This window comes from Quercus robur, chromosome 9 (genome assembly GCF_932294415.1).
Source record: "Quercus robur chromosome 9, dhQueRobu3.1, whole genome shotgun sequence".
NCBI classification, from domain to species: Eukaryota; Viridiplantae; Streptophyta; class Magnoliopsida; order Fagales; family Fagaceae; genus Quercus; species Quercus robur.
In genome coordinates, this window is record NC_065542.1 from 53,814,224 (window position 1) to 53,831,598 (window position 17,375).

The following is a 17,375-nucleotide window of genomic DNA, read 5'->3' on the forward strand; positions in this document are numbered from 1 at the left end:
GATACTAGTTTACTACATAGTTTTGCAAACATGACAACTAACTAAAATATTTTTAAAATAATGCTAAATGCTAAAAATTAAAAAAAAAATTTAAAAAAAAAAAAAAACAAAAAAAAAAAAAACGGAGCAGCTTGGTTTGGGTGTTCGGCTGCCCGAGAGTCAAGGCTAGAACCAGCCCCGCTATATCTACCGCTACACTGTTTCCAACTTTCACTGCCAAGTGCCAATATATTCATTTCATCGCCGAAGCTTAAACCCAAACCCACCGCAACAACAACCAAAAAAAAAAAAAAATGGCTTCTGGAGATCCAAAAATCCTAGAAGGAGAGCCTCCATCTTCGTCCACTGACAGCTGGAAAGAGCGCATCTTCATCCCTACTCTCCTAGCAGGTCTCATTTCATTTACTACCCATCTGCTTGGTTGCTGAGGAATCAGAGAAAAACATAGGAAACTAGAAAAAAAAAAAAAAAATTCTCATTTCTTAAGTTTTATGTTGCTCTTTAGTGAAAACAAGAGAAACCCATTATTTCTAAACCAATTTGCTATACTGGGTTCAGTTGGGTTTGGGGAGTGAGGCTCAGAGTAAAGGGAGTGTAGGTATTGAATTTAAAGTTTTATGTTTCTATTTACTTGAAAAAAGGTGAAACCCATTATTTCTAAACCAATTTGCTATAGTTCAGTTGGGTTTGGGGAGTGAGGCTCATAGTAAAGGGAATGTATTTGGTATTGAATTTAAATTTTATGTTTCCGTTTACTTGAAAATAAGTGAAACCCATTTTTTTAAACCAAGTTGCGATACTGGGTTCAGATGGGTTAAGGTTATTAGGCTCAGAGTAAATGAAATTTTTTTGGTAGTGAATGGAAGTTTTTGTTGCTTTTTACTTGAAAACAAGGGAAACCAATTATTTCTAATCCAATTTGCTAAACTGGGTTCAGTTGGGTTTAGGGAATTAGGCTCAGATTAAAGGGAGTTTATTTGGTATTGAATTTAAGTTTTATATTTCTGTTTACTTGAAAACAAGTGAAACATTTCTAAACCAATTTGCTATACTGGGTTCAGTTGGGTTTAGGGACTTAGGCTCAAAGTAAAGGAATTTATTTGGTGTTGACAATTTGAGAAATTGACCTGTTTTTTTTGGATTTGGGCAGGGATTGTTGGTGGAGGAGTTGGGTTGGTGTCAAAGCATCGAAACGTTCATGGTCTAGCAAAGATTTGTGTTACTTATGCTACTAATCTGGCCATTGTTACCGGTTGCTATTGCGGTAATAAAAATCTCTGCTTCATAAAACTTTCAGTCATAGGATTGTGTTGAAGTTTCAGTCTCTCACTTTGTTTGTTTAGTTTTTTTTTTTTTTTTTTTTTTTTTTTTTTTGTTCATTCATTAAGGCTATTTTGAAATCCCATGAAATTTCAATTGCTACATACAATTGTCTTCCACTTAGAGTTTAGTGTCATTATATTACATGGGAATCATCATCTTATACATTACAAATTAAAATGAAGTCATTTCATATGTGTGTAGCAAATCTTACATCATTAATTGTGATGGAGTATACCATTTTCTTCAATGGCTTGATGCAAGCATGAACTGTTTTGGTGTTGCTACTGCTGAAATTTTGTCCCTTGATGAGTTCACATTGTCAAAAGCACTGCATCTTGCATTTCAAGCAGAGATAAATGGTCTTTTTGTCAGTTTGGAGGTAGTGAATATTCTTTGGTCACCAATGTGTTTTATTAGATTTACCCAACAACTAGTCAATGCCTAGAACCTCATATCTTAAGCTGCTGGGTCGTCAGTTTTTTTGTAAACAGACTTTATGATTTTGAGTTTCTTTTGAATTGAGAATTCTAGAATATCTTTTGATATAAAATATGGGGATATAATAGCAATGACCTCTAGCTCTGGGTTATATGGAAAAAAATTATAGGGCTGTAATTGGTAGTTGTGTATGTAAATCTATAGTTGATTTTGTGATACCTTACACTTTTGATTGTAAGTTCTTGGAAGCTTCTCCTTCAGAGCTTCCATTTTTTAAAATAGAAATTCTTATTTTTTTAAAACTAAAATAAGATAGAACATGTATAGCTTTCCTTCTGTTTAAGAGCATAATGTAGACATCATGTTGAAGCCAATTCCTAGGCTTATATGCTAAGAATATGCTAGAACTAAAGACTTACCTCATTTTGGCCCCTCTTCCCCACCCCCCCCCCCCCCCCCCCAAAAAAAAAAAAAAAGGACTTACCTGATAAGTGGGTTGGTTTAAGGTGTGAGACTGTTGGCAGTTACTTCTTCTTCTTCTTTTTTTTTTTTTCTTTTTATTGGCTGAACCGCTGGTAGTTCTTTTTGAGAACCTATGCTAGAGTACTACTTTTTCAAGACTAGAAATGTGGTGTGCACTGATTTGAAGAATCTATGTGATCTATTCTGAAAAAAGACACTGATTACAGCTGTGGGATTGGGGAAGATAACATATGATTTTGGTAGTGTTTCCAATGGGAATTGTAGGACACTCAATTTGGAATTTTTGACAGTTATTTTTTGCATATCTAATATACCACAAGGCAGTTTGGAACATTTTTTGTCATTGTGAGATATATGATGAATAAATATTGACAACACTAACTGTTGCACAAGTACAGGAATTATGCATTTAGTTTTAATAAGGTAAACAGATGAGTGTATTTCAGCATACTGATTACTGTTTGAGAAGCATGTGGCTGCCTATTTGGTTGTGAAACATCACTTCTCTTTGAGTCTTCAATCAAAATATAAAGTTTTTAGTGGTCATACAATCTAAGAACTGCCTATATGTCTTCATTATCATTCCCCTAGAATCATTTATTTTGTTGACATCCTGTTCTCTTGAACGAGTTGTGGTTCAAAGTTTTTCTTGATTGCTTCCTTGTGAATATCTAAGCAAGAAAATTTGAATGAATCAATCTAGGTAGATCATTAAGATGAAAAAAAAAAAAAAGGGCCTGAAAACAGGGATTCATGTATTCCGGGATAGTAAAACAGGTGATCATTAGAGTTTTGTTTTGATATAGACATATTGTATGAAAATATTAATAAACTTTGACTTCTTTATGTTATATGACTTTGGATAGTAAGTTCTATTGTGAACTTAGAGTTTTGTTAGATTGGCACCCAAGAATTGGGTTTTTCCTATGTTTGCCTTTTTTTGTGGCTAAGGCTTCAATATCTTTCCACTTAATCATGCTGCCAACTGCATCACTTGGATTCTTTGTGCTTTGTTGTCAAGATTCAGGATCAAGGCATATATGACAGTAATCTGAAAAAAATTATCTGTGGACGCATGCATTATTGTAGTAGTTGTCCACCTTTTTCAGAGACTCAGATATGATTGCATCTCAAGAAAATGCAAGGCAACCAAAGACAGTCTTTGGCTGCAAAAAATGGCAATGATGAAGAATGACAATGGAAATTGATTGAAGGATCACCATAGTTTTGGAGACAATTTTGTCTGAGAATTAATTTAATTAAAAATTTCCAATTTTACAGGAGCACGTGAATTTGTGAGAGCAGCTAGGAAAACAGGACCTAATGATCTATTGAGCTCTGCAATTGCGGGTTTCGGAACTGGTGCTCTTCTTGGGCGTCTTCAAGGTTAAATTCTAAGACTCTCTCTCACCTGCCAGGGGGTGTGTCTGGTTGTGCAGGGATGTCTGTATTGCAACTCTGAGCTTGCTGCAACCAAAGCAATAAGAGGCTAATAATTTTACTGTGTCCCTTTCTTAATTAAATTTGTTTTTCTTTGGCATGTTAGGTGGTCGACCTGGTGCTATCCGTTACTCTATCATCTTTGCTATTGCGGGGACTGCAGCAGATTTTACTGCGGTTAAACTAGAACCTGCCTTGAGAAATTACAGTGAATCTATATTGGGTAATGACAGTACACAGAAGAAGGATGGCTGGTTGAAATTCCCGGAGTGGTCCCCCATCCAAGTACTTGATGAGGAAGCCATTGCTGCAAAACAAGCCCGGGAACAACAGCTCTATGCGCAGAGGGCAATTGGCAAACTAAACAAAGAAGAATCTTGAAAATATCTTATCTTGTACCTTGAACTCTTATATTTTAATAATAATGTTTTTGGTGCCTGTCTTCCAGCCCTTTCGAAATGGCTTCTGTAGACAAATTTTGACAAAGTCAGTTTCTTTATCTCAGTAATTTCCTGTTCAATTGATGAATTTGCAGCTAGTCCTATAGAGACTAGTAATGTTCTTAGTATGCAAGGAGATTATCACGTGTATATACTCACAAAATTCATAAAGCTTTTTGTCTATTAAATGCTCGAATTGAATTTTTTTTTTCTTACCTGGACTGTCCGTTTTAAGGGCAATGAAGTCTGTTGGTGAGGATGTGATGTACTCTGGTGGGTATTGCCGTATTGGTTATCAGGTTCTCAGGCAAACCTTTTAGGTTAGCATTTGCATTAGGTATGCCAAAATAGCATAAGACACCCAAAAATGTGACCGAAGTATTCATCCATCAAATCAGTCTTCACTCCATAAGTGAGCGTTTCAAATCAGTCATCACTGCATAAGTGAGCATTTGAATGTGGCGGTCATCTTCTTAAGGGAAGACGGTCAGTCCGAGCGTTCCAATTGCTTTTTTTTTTTTTTTTTTTTTTTAACAAAGTATGGTTCATCAGTTTCAACCCTAATTGGAAACCTCCTCTGAAATACTTTGGAGGATACTTCAGTGTTTCAGCAAAATAGTTGTATCACCTTGCAAAAAATTACGCCAAAAAAACATACAGGGTTGAATAGAATCACGATATAATGTCGATTAATTTTTGTTATTCAATTCTTCTTCTATGACAATAGCTAAAGTAGGCTTCAACTCATCATCAAAAGAAGATGAGTCATGTTGAAGCTCGTCAACTTGAAAAATAAAATCGAATTGAAAAGGGAAATTTATTGAGAGAAAATAAAAAGGGGATGGAAAAGAAAATTGGGTAGAAGTAGATAAAAATTAAAGAGAAGGTAATCTTATTTACAGAGCAAGAATGTGATTGTAGTTTTGAATTTAAAAAATATGACCGTTGGATTTAAATTTTAAAAATATGAATGTTGAGTTTGAAGTTCAAAAATATGACCGTCAAGTAAAAAATAAAAAATATGACTGTTGTGTTTAAAGTTTAAGGATATGACTGTTTTGAAATATTTTGAGGTTTAATATTGTTAAAACTTATAAAAATCAATATATATATATATATATATATGAAAAAAAGTATCTTATTGAAATAAAGTATAGAATTAATATAAGTGTTTCGATAAACTGTTAATTAAAATAGAAAAAAAAATTAGTTATAATACTAAAGTAAATAATTTTTGCACAATTTGATGTGAATGCTCTTATTCCCTTATTTGAAAAATTTTATTAGAGGAAATATGGGTTTGATGTAAAACTACGAAAGTAAAGGAAATATATCTGGTTAAACTTACGTTTTTCCTCCTATCATTAAAACAAAAGTTTTTTACATGTGCAGCGCGTTGTATGCTCAAGTTTCCGACGTGCCCTTTTGTGCGGTGTGTGAGTCTGTTTTTTTTATATGAAGATTCACTGCAAAAATCACCGAGTATAGATATCATACAACGGAGCCAACAAAAGACCATGAGGGTATACCTTAAAAAATAAAAACGAAAAAAAGACCATGACTGTAAGAAGTTGAAGGAATACGAGCAGAGAGAATATAGTGCTAATTCTGAGCTGCTGAATTTGCAGTTCTTTTTGGTACAGCTGAAACTGCAGCATGTAAATGACTTCCCTTCCCTGATTCTCTAATATCATTTTCATTTGTTTTTCAGTCTCCCAACCAGGAAAGAGCATCCAATGCTGTCACCCACCACACCAATATTAAAGTGACTTAGACCCTCAGCATCAGAAGCCAAGATGAGAGCTGCTTAAACAGCCTTAGCCTAACCAAAGGATAGCAATCCACAAGCTGGGTTAATACTGGACTAGACTAGCCATTTATTATTTTTACCTTCATAATTTCTGAAACCAGCAGGCTATGCAGGCTCAGAATCTCAATTAACTGACCGTACCTGAAGGCCGAAGCAAGCCTCTGCCATCTATGCTCTGAAATTATGAGTTCAGGAATGTCAAGTCCTTGCCTAGCAGCTTGATGCTTCTCATAGCACTTGGCAATATTTTTTAAGAATCTCTTGCACGTTAACTTGAAAGGGAGAACAGTTGTTTAGGAACAACCCCATTTATTTTTTTTATAAAAATAGTACAGTTTTAAACAATATCTAAAAATTAAATTGAAACATGGCGTCGCCCGGACTAGAACTGAAAACCCCATTTAGTAATTGATCTGATGGGATAACCACCAGTTTATAAGCTCAAAAGGAGAATCTACTTATCCAAATCAACCATTCACGACCCTCCTTCCTCCAATCTTGGGACTGACGGTATAATTAACTTAGGACACTAAATACCAACACCGATAGAGTACCAACAATCTCATATCAGTAGCTTAAACAACAGCAACATAATTCAGATTCAAGCTTGTCATTTACATATATTTAACAGGGTCCTATCTAAAGCTCACTATTGGTGGTTAACCCCATTCCACAACAATAGTAGGTTAGTAAAAAAGTTGACAATCAGCAATTTTGTCTCTAGAACCTAGATCATCACTATAGAATACACCTCGTAAGAATTCCTTGAACAATTGAATCTCCTTGTTCCTGGCTGCTCGATAGGAATCCCTTGCTATTCCTTTCCTAATAAACTTCACCATAAAGTATCATCATCACGGAATCACCCATAGCCACTTCATTATTTTATGAGAGCAGAGACACAAGAGAGACAAACTCCAGTGTTACACGACCCTTGGACCTTGTGTTGATGACAAAGTGTTCAGGATATTTCCTTAGCAACATAAGCAAGCCGTACCAAGGTTTCCCCTTGGATTCAGGACCAGGCCAGTCCTCAGATGTAAGATATCTCCTTACTCGACTATGGTGCCAGACATTAGCATACTTCTCCAACAACTGAACAAGATTAGAACCATCAAGGAACACTCAGTAATGTGAACAAACCATATGTATATGTGAGTTTTAACTCCCAATGCAATATCAGTAGTACAGATCATTGTTATCAATGCAATAAAAATGACCCATTACAGCTGAGCCAAAAAGAAAAGATAGTCACTATCATTAAATTTGTTGCCATAAGAATCAAAACTGAATAGAAACCATGTCTTTTAAAAATATCCTTATGAGGGGATGGTGTCTTAAGCTTTTGTTTCTTCAGAAAATTAGAAACTCAGTGTCTACTAAATGCCTAAAGTAGCAGCCTCAACCCTATGATTCAATCCCCCTTACAAAATCCTCTAATTGCAAGAAGCCCAAATTGATTTGACTTCAATAATAATTGTTAAGGTAGGGGATGAGAACCTGGATTTGGCAACAGCACTAATCAGATTTAGACGAGAATTAATGAAACAGTAACATCTGAACCTTTAAAGAATTACTCAATGTGAGAGTTGTGTGACGAAAAAGTCAAAAGGAAAATAAATTGCAAGGTGTTGTGTCTTGCAATGGAAGGTCCGCATGGTAACACTAATCAAAAGATGTAATGGGTGGGTTCTAAGTTTACAAATTTCTTTGCACTGTATCCTTCTGGGAAATGTGGTACTAAAAACCCAGCACTTAACTGAAAAATATACTTGCATCATACTAAATATTTTTTACGACAAAGTGCATCCAAGAAGTTAAGAGAATGCTATCTTCCATGCGGAAGACTTTGCAGTATGGAAAAGGAGGCATGGCATCAAAAAGGGATGGTAAGGTACACAGTTCAAGTTTCAAAAATGAACTTAACAGGCTAATACACTAGAGCTAGCATCCATTATTCAGAAGTTTTTATTTTTTTGGATAAGTAATGAAAAATTTTATTAATAAAGAAGCCAACCCAAGTACATTGGGGATGTACTGTGGGGGCAAAAATCAAGAACCAAAATTACAACAACCAAGTAAAACAGGAAGGGAAAACAAGAAAAATGCGACAAAGCCACACTCCAAACAAGGAGAGTATGTAAGAAAAAACCAAAATATAGTTGTGCTGCAAGCACCACATCCATGTGGAGCATGGTAATCACAAAAATGTAAAATCAGTTTTTGATGGCACAAACGTAGCATGTTTAGATAAAAAAAAATATCCTCTTTGAAAACCTAAATTTAAGCCAAAGTCTGAGAACAATTTCCCATGTAAGTTAAGTTGGTAATTTGTATTTTAGTTTATGTTTATTTTGTTTCTCTACAGTCAAATGTATTTTTTAAATTCTGTAATTGTTGGGTATGGGCCATAATTGTGGGCCTTGGGTTTAATTTTATTAATAAGATTTATTTACTTTATGAGTCTTTATGTGTGATATTTCAATTTAATTAGGGTTAGATTCACTGGTAAAAGTAATAGTCCTAATTCTATTAAAAAAAGTTGAGTTTTAGCATCCATATAGTACTCAAAACAAGGAGTTGAGTTGATCAATAAAATATTGATTGTTTTGAGTATTGAGGCACATAGCCTTATTGTTCATTTCTTCTTTTTCTCACTCTTTCCCTTCTTTTTGATATTTTGTAGCTATTCACAAGCACTGTTCACATGCATTGTTCATGCTGCTATCAACGAATTGTGGTAGATTCAATTCTGTTTCTTCTTACCTCTTTGCAACCCTAAATCAATTATTTTCTCTTCCCTACAAAACCCTAGTCATTCCTGAACGCTAACCCTTCTTTCTAAAGGTTCTACACCATAAGTTCACAAATCCTCTTAACCATATGCCTACCACAAGCACACAGAGACAATTTTCCCAGATTGTCTCAATTTTTAATTTTTATCTATGTAGGGTAAAATGGATTTGCACCCCTTAAACTTCTACTCACGCTCCATTTGTTTTAAAGTAAAATGTTTCCAAGAAAATATTTTACCATGTTTGTTTTGTTGTAAAATAGTTGGTCAACTGTAAAATATTTTTAGTCAACCTTAAGAGCAAAGGCAAAAAGTGGTAAAATGTTTTACGTTTAAAAAATCAGTAAAACATTTTCCAATTTCTCCACTCTCTCACTCTCGACTATTCTCTCCATTTCTAGCTCACATTGCTCTCTCCTTCTTCCCTCCATCTCTCACTTCTCTCTCCCTCTTCTATCCCACAAACTAGCCAGGAACTCACCTACCCAGCGGTCCAGCAACCACCAGCAATGCCACCTTTTGTCAGCATCACTCATCATCGGCTCCGCCACCAATTCTCAATTTCACAACCCAAATCCTGATCTGAACCAATTGTAAACGCCAACCACCTCTCTCACTCTCTCACACCGATCAAGTTTTGATTTGGGTTTTGAGTTCATGCGATTTTGGGTATCCAATCTGGCCTTCATGGGTATTTTTTTGGCTTTCTGATTCGGATTTGTGTTGTTTCATCTTAGTGGTGGCTTGGTGGATGCTTTTTCTTCACGACATGGATTTTTGGGTGATCGATCAGTGGTGGTTTCTGTGGTTGTGCTTGCATTTGGTGGGTTTTGAGAACTAAGAAAAATTTCATTTTACAAGAAACAAACACTGAAAATGATTTTCACAACATTTTTCAAGTATGCAACCAAACATTGTAAAATGAAAATATTTTACTTCGAAACAAACGGAGCATCAGCTGCACAGACATCCCTGAATTAACTTTACCTCAAAAGTTTGAGATTTGAGAAAGATGCAAATAGATCCTTCCATTAGAACCTTCCAAATTTATAACAGAAAATGACAATGTGATTGTTACATAACCGCTGAAGATGTCATCACATTTGATTTGCTCTGCTTCCTCTCCTCTCCCTCTCACCACCATTAACTTTGTACACCATGACCACCCCATAGAACCCCAGACATCTTCTTTCATAATCTTCAATCATGACATCCTCCCAATCCTCCTAGTTGTCTTCACCCAACCCACCAACAACCCAGATCCTTTACCCTCACTTTCCTACAAGTTCTTGAGAACCCTACAGCTCCTTCAACCATGAAAAATTAACCCAAAAATTCCTAAAACTACATCGACCTCCCATGGAATCCCTCTATTGGAGGCATTGTCCTGGAACTCATGGACAACTTTGAAACCCGAATCCTCAACTCTAATAATCCCTCTAAGTGTTATGTGCAGCTCAAAGATGCAACCTTCAACTCTAATAAACTCACTGACTGCTACCATGTCCTACCATACCTAACAATACAATGACTAAATTTATAGCAAACACTTTGTTCTGTGATGCACCCAATAATCCAGTCATGCACAACCAATGTATTTAATATTTGTATTTTGACATTATTAGTCACATCAATCTTATTATCAAATTAAAATTCCCAAAGTTTGCAGCATCGGACAATAAAATGTCAAAATAGAACAAGAGGCAGTACCTAAATGTAGATGGAGGAATGGATAGCTTGCCTTCCCTTACCCATCCCCTCTTCCTCTATTTATTTCTCAAAATCTCAACATAAGGTTCTCTCTTTTGGTGCTGATTCAAGTTGTAAACGAGCTTCTTCAAAGAGTTCCATTCTAAGCATTAAAACCGAGCCCTCCCCATAGTAGAGTTCCATTTACGTATTGGGTTGTGTTTTTTTGAAAATTTTCATTTCTCTTAGAATGGTGTTGGCCTAACTTACATGGTATTTAATGCATTTTAGTGGCCACATACCAATCATGGAGCTATTTTCAATCATTAATTTGGAACAGACATTAACAGAAGGGTTTATTTACATATTTCTTAAAGTTTATGGGTAAAATTGACTAAAGCTTTAGTTCATGGATTGTAACTACAACTGGATAATAGTTTACAATAATGTTAGTACCACACTTTGCCACAACTGTCCTACGTGGCAGCCTGTGTGGGGTGGAAAAAAAATGGTGGGTCCATATGATAGTGAGTAGTGACAGACAGCCAATCACAATCTGCCACATAAGATAGTTGTGGCAAAGTAGCAGAATAGTTTAAGTGGTTTTGCGCATTTTACCCTATATATACTCAAAATCAGTATATAATATAATTGACTCTATTTAGGTATTAGGCATTCAGTGAACATAGAGGGTTATTTCAATAACTCAGGCAGTTCCTGCAAGCCCTTAGAACCAAGATGGACTCATTGAAAGTCCGAGGCACTTCATGCAAAAAATTATTGCTGAAGGTTAGCACAAGATCCAAACAAACCCCCCAGGACATCACTTAGATGGGATAAGCAACAGGCAATGACCTTATATACAAGCAAAAAAGGTAACGATACTAACCACAGCATGAAGTTTCTCCATAGGCATCCATTCTCCAGGACCACAAATATCTGAGAGTGCAGTAGCTACAGTTGATACCACGTCCTTTTCTTCCAACTGCAGAAGTTGATGATTGTCAGCATCCCGATCAACCCTTGATCTTCCATCTGCTTTCTTCTCTGCAGGAATTGGAGACAATACCATGCCAATGAAAGAGTATTTTGTAGGTACAAGTGTTGTATCATTTATACAGCCATTTTGGAACCAAGCAGTCAAAAAGGAAAAGCAAACTGTCAAAGCAACTATGTGGCAATTCAATTCAAGAATGCATGATATCAATATAAAAACAAATTTTCGGGATCATTTGAATATGAGAACATCTTATCACAGAATCAAGTCAATAACCCTTAATCGGTGAGAAAGGAATGCTAGAATCTTTGAGGGGTATGAGAGGACCATTTTGATTTTTTTTTTTTTTTTTTTTTTTTTTTTTGACGCGTGGAACCTCAACAAGGTAGGGCCCTTTGGATCCACCATTGGGAAGTAAACCACAGATACACAACCCCACCACCATTAGAGGACCATTTTAGATTTGAAATTGCTGTTTTTCATAACCATGTTTGAACGGAATGACAGCATCAAGATTATTTTCATTTTCAAACTTATTAGATTCTATGGATCATAGTTCAATTGTGTGTGTACCTATTGTATATAGCCTTTGTGGTTGGGCTACATACCTCCATCTCTTAAAAAAACTTATTTACTTATCAAAAAAAATTATGCCTTTAATAGTGCTTCCATGGTCCTCCATCACGAGGACTAGCCAAGCTCCTCATGCTTTTTGCTATTGAGTGAGAGCTCCTCCATGCTCCTCATGCTTTTTGCTATTGAGTGAGAGCTCCTCCATGTATTGATTCGTAATGCACCCAACTTGTTTGAAGAAAAAAAACCTCTTCAAAAAAGTTTTGTTTCTAGCTTTTTCTAGCACAAACTAAATAAATTTTAGGAACAATAGCCAAGGTTGGCTACATAATACATGTGTTTCTCTTTGAGGTGAAAATTGGTGTAAATATGATAAATTCAACAAGGAAGAATGTCATATGCATTAATTTGATGTCAGCTACAGTACTTTATTTTTAATCAAGTTTCAAAACATGTTCCATATGATGGCTTGCTTACAAGATAAACTTAGAATAAATGGTCATAACCTAGAACTTGGCCAATTAATAAAGATAGTAGCATTTACCCCTACCCTATGTCTGTGCATATATACCCCAGGAAAATGGATTCTTGAAGTCAACATAAATTATAATAGCACCATTGGATGGACATCTTGGTAAACATTAAACAGCCCATGAACAGAACAAAATTCTAATCCTCATCCTAATTCCTAAAAGAATCATAACATCAGCAACAAACAATCCCAGTTACAACACATGATCTAAGGGTTTGCTTTCCTTTTCAGCTTCTGCACATTCCTTCTCAAAGGTTCATTCCAAGTCCCCTTTCAATTTATGTAAAGCCAGCATCTTGTATAAATTTATCAAGAAGCTGTATATCCTATTTATCATAGGAAATCCCAAAAAGAAGCCATAAACACAAAAGTATCTAATAAATTGTACCTAAAATTCGCCCTCTCAGTACATTGGATAATCACATGTAGTGTTGTGGGAACTGGGAACACTATTTCTCAAAATGGAATCCATATTCTCTTTTTAAGACACGGAGCAATGCACTTATTTCAAATAGTCAACCTTTCCCTTCAGTTTCCTGAAAGCAGATTGTGGGTGTTGGTTATCACCAACACTGCTATCAGGTTTACATTTTATTTCACATTTGTTTCCATCTTCATCATCCTAAGTGATCTATATCTATTAAAAGATTTGACCATCCAATTGATAAGTTCGATATTTTCATCTTCTTTAGGGGCTCCAATCATTCTCAACAGGGATTTTCCATAGTCTATAATGCATTTTTCAGAATCTTTGTTTTCATGGAACTTGGAGTTAAGGATCCTTGGATGGATTCTTTAGTTACATTATATAATGGAACTTGGAGCTAAAATTGTATTTTTTACACTCTATGTTTGAGTGGATGGCTTGCTTAAGTAGCCATTCTTTTTCTACCTTGAAGGAAATTCTAGATTAATGGAACTTAAGATGAAGTTTTGTTGCCTTCTTAGTACACTGCCTGTGTACATGAGAAGCATACTCATTTTCATTTCAATAAAGTTTTATTTCTTATCAAAAAACAGGTATAGATGTTAAAAACCTAGTTTAAGTGGGTCTAAATGCATACATGGATGATTATACCAACTGTACCAATTAGGAATCTCATCAGCTATAATGAGAGGTTTATTCGACATGTTTCTTACAAACACATCTAACACCTTTCAATTTATTGAATTTGTGATTGTGATACTATGTGTGTGTGTGGGTGTGGGTGTGTGTGTGTGTGTGTGTATTTCACTAAAATGAATAAGACTCAATTTTTGGGAAACTAAGTCTAGGTTGAAAGGGGGGCCAAATGGTGGTTGAGGAGGGGATAATTATACTAGGCCACAAGATGAGTGATAAAGATATACTTTAAAAAGAAATTAAACCTTAAAATATTGAATTGGTTCATAATCTATCAACTGTGCATCCTCCAACAACCTCAAGCACAAAATAAACACCAACCAAACATAAAAATATCAAAGTGGAAAGGGGAAAAAGTTCCTATCACCACTGATTAACAAAAAAATATATATATTGTTCATAAGAACAGAAGTAGCAGGTTTGCATAGTCAATAACACAAACGCAAAGTAATCCAGATAATGAAGTATATCAAGGTTTATCAAAGGGTTTAACCAGCACCATCCATGAGTCATCCCAAAGAACTTAATGAAAAGAACCAAGGAATACAGCATTCAACAAATTCTCATGTAGAATGAAAAAAACCTCCACTACCATTTTTATATATATATTCAACAGTTACAATGGGGGATATTGGGTTTGAACGCTGAACATCTTCATTGGAAACACTAGGAGGTTCTAGTTGAGCCAAGGCTCTTGGCCAAAAAGCTCCACAACCAAAAATATCAACAATAATACGCAAAGATTTTCCTCCCAAATATGCTAACAAACTCAAAATCCAATTACTAATTCCCACCAATATCACCATAATCAAAAGCCCTAACCGAAAAAATTCAACACTGTACCCAACGTAACAACATTCCAAACTGCCACGTCTCAGTTATTAAACCAATCAATCGAAGCAACCCCTTAATATCATTCAGAAAATGCATGCATAATCTAACAAAGAGAGAGTCCAAGCAACCCTCAACAACATCAACACAACCAAAAGCTCACAATCAAATGTAATAAACAACATCCAAAATGCCACATTGCCAAGAGCCTCAAAGCTCAGTAGCATTGCCTAGCGTCTTTTCTGAGGAAATCCAAAATATCACATCCCAATAACTAAAACCCATCAAACAAAATAATCCACAAAACACACCTCACATGCCATATCCTCCTACTCGTATTAAATTCTAAAAAAAAAAATTTGAAAAACTAAATCATCAAAAACAAAAAATCCAAAATGGCACATACCAGTGATTAAACTCACCAAACAAAACAATCATATTAATATCTTAGTAAACCGGTATATACCATTGAATTAAAAATCTACTCTACCATCTCCTCCTACTAGTATTGAATTTGAACAAAAATCGAAAAAACACTAACCCTTACCGCCGGAGCCTCCGGCGCCATAGCTGTACCCATCAAATCCTTCTCTCCTCACCTTCTTCCCACTACTCCCACCAATCCCATTATTATCATCATCACCATCATCCTCCTCATACTCCTCATAATACTCCCTCCCTCTCCCCTTCTTCCCACTCCCCATTGCGGCCGCCGCGATATGATAATTCCCATAATGCCCCGCCGAGACTGGCGCTGCCACAACCGCCCCCGCCCCCGCCCCGGCCGCCGCGGCGTAACCCCGAGCACCTACCGGGCCACCGAGGATGCTCCGAACGGGCAAAAGGAAGTAAAACTCTTTGTCGCCGATCTGGAGAAGGTCCTGAGAATCGAGCTTTACCGGAGGGTTGCCGGGGAGGTGGAGGACGCCCTCGACGAAGCAGCCGTTCTTGCCGAGGACTTCGAGGGCGAAACGGCGGCGGGCGAAGTCGTAGAAGATGCGGGCGTGGTGGCGGGAGATGTTCATTCCGCCGCCGAGGCTGGAGAGGTCGACGTCGACCGTCGATTTCTTGGAGTTCCGGCCGAGGATTATGGAGTAGGTTTGCATGTAGTACTCGAAGTCTTCGCCTTGGAGCTTCGCGAACCCCGCCTCCACGTCGCCGCTTGTGGCGCCCATTGATTGATGTTTGGGTTTACTCTGTCTCTCTCTGTGTGTGTTTGTGATTCTGATTTTTGTGAGAGTGAGAGAAAGAGAATGGAATTTGGAATTTGAAGAAATGAGAATTTGGAAATCTGGGGAGATTTTTTCTTGGGCTTTGTTTGTTCATTGTGTCTGTTTGGTTTGTGAGGGTTTTGTATCCAGAGGGAGAATGGGATTTTCTTTTATTTGGCTAAATGACAAATCATACCCTCTAAGTTTCCGTTTGATCGGAGAAGTGGAAAAGAAGGTAAGGGAAAGTGAAGGAATAAAATACTTTTTTATTTGATTAAGAAGAAAAATTAGATGATAAAAAATGTAGTTTGTATAAATTTATAATCACGTCATAAGATGACACAAAAACTAACACTTTGGGTGTATTTGGGTTGCACTTAAAACTTAAAATTATTTCACTATTTAGTTTATTTTTACTACTATTTATAGGCCCTATTTCATTTTTTGGCATTATTTATAAGTCCCACTGCATTATTTCAACTAATTTTTACTTTTATTTACAGTACTTTCAAAAATAATTTTTTAATTTTAGCAAAATAAACGGTATCTAAATACACCATTTGTTAAATTTTTATTAAAAATACATACATGAATGGACACTTCATTAAAAAAAACAAAAATAAATAAATCCAAGAACCCAAAACTGAGGAAAAAATTTATAAAAAAAAAAAAATGAATAACCCCCAAAAAAAACAAAAAACCAAAACCGATGAAAAATAATTACAAAAATAAAGAAACGAATAGCACTTCAAATAAAAAGAACTTATAGGAAAAATAACGTTGTCAGAGAAAAAAAATGAAAGAGGCAAAACAAAAAACACATCGTGGATTGGACATTTTAGTCCAAAATTTTGCACCTCATTTTTACTCTCATTTTTTCTCCATTTTAGAAATATTAAGTTTTGGTGGGACCAAACAAAAAAAAACAACTGGGCTTTATCATTTTTCTCTCCCCCTCCCCCTCTCAACCAAAATACCCTCCCACCCATTTTTTCTCCTATTTTTCACTTATTCTTTTCATCCTCCCTAAAATCATTCCAACCAAACATACCCTTAATTTGTCAAAATTTGGTTCTTTTGCTTTCATTCAATTAAGTTCTCTAACTTTTAAATCTATTCAATTAAGTTAATTAAGTTTCCATTAGTCTCCGTCAAAATTGTTTAGTTAACTCTTAGCTTTGTTAAATAACTAAAATTAATGAAAATGAATTAGAATAATGAATTAATATTTTAGGCAAAGTTGGAGGATGCAATTTATAATTACCATATTTTTTTCCTTTTCATTCTATATGCGATGATGGGATTTTTGTTACACAAAAATAAATAACATAATAGGGAACATTTATCTTATTTCCCTATGAACCAATAGATTTATTTATCTCTTTTGAAAATAAATATTATACAATTCAACTTTTCTTCCCATACAACACATAAATCATAGGACATGTGGGGGCCAACCAATCAACAGGCCCATTAAGGTCAGGATCGTTGGGCCTGTGGCCCATCCGAGGATGTACATCCGTCCGAGAAGGCCAAGTCAGGTCATAAGGGTAATTACCGAGGGAGGGTGGTAGTCAATATCACGAAAGTAGAGTTCTGTGTTCATCCGAGGACGCCATACTCCGGGGCAGTATGCGTCTGAGGACGATCAGGACGCGGTCTTATTACAACTGGTCCTCGGAATTACGTCA

The 17,375-nt window shown here is 35.9% G+C and overlaps 2 protein-coding genes across 3 annotated transcripts; one reads left to right on the forward strand and one right to left on the reverse strand.

Annotated features, from left to right (window-relative positions):
* Positions 1-107: 107 nt before the first annotated feature.
* On the forward strand, positions 108-4,143 carry LOC126699115 (uncharacterized). Its single transcript, XM_050396697.1, has 4 exons — positions 108-390; positions 1,151-1,264; positions 3,526-3,630; positions 3,791-4,143. The coding sequence occupies exons 1-4, from the start codon at positions 294-296 to the stop codon at positions 4,063-4,065; spliced, it is 591 nt and encodes a 196-aa protein (XP_050252654.1). The 5' UTR covers positions 108-293; the 3' UTR covers positions 4,066-4,143.
* A 2,337-nt stretch (positions 4,144-6,480) lies between these two features.
* Positions 6,481-15,811, reverse strand: LOC126699116 (FHA domain-containing protein FHA2). Of its 2 annotated transcripts, none has more exons than XM_050396700.1 (3): positions 15,021-15,811; positions 11,307-11,464; positions 6,481-7,029 (listed from the first exon to the last, which is right to left on the reverse strand). In XM_050396700.1, the coding sequence occupies exons 1-3, from the start codon at positions 15,646-15,648 to the stop codon at positions 6,820-6,822; spliced, it is 996 nt and encodes a 331-aa protein (XP_050252657.1). In that variant the 5' UTR covers positions 15,649-15,811; the 3' UTR covers positions 6,481-6,819. The 2 variants fall into 2 exon arrangements, with proteins under 2 accessions (XP_050252657.1, XP_050252655.1); XM_050396698.1 differs by having other exon boundaries at positions 15,015-15,810.
* Between the last annotated feature and the right edge of the window lie 1,564 nt (positions 15,812-17,375).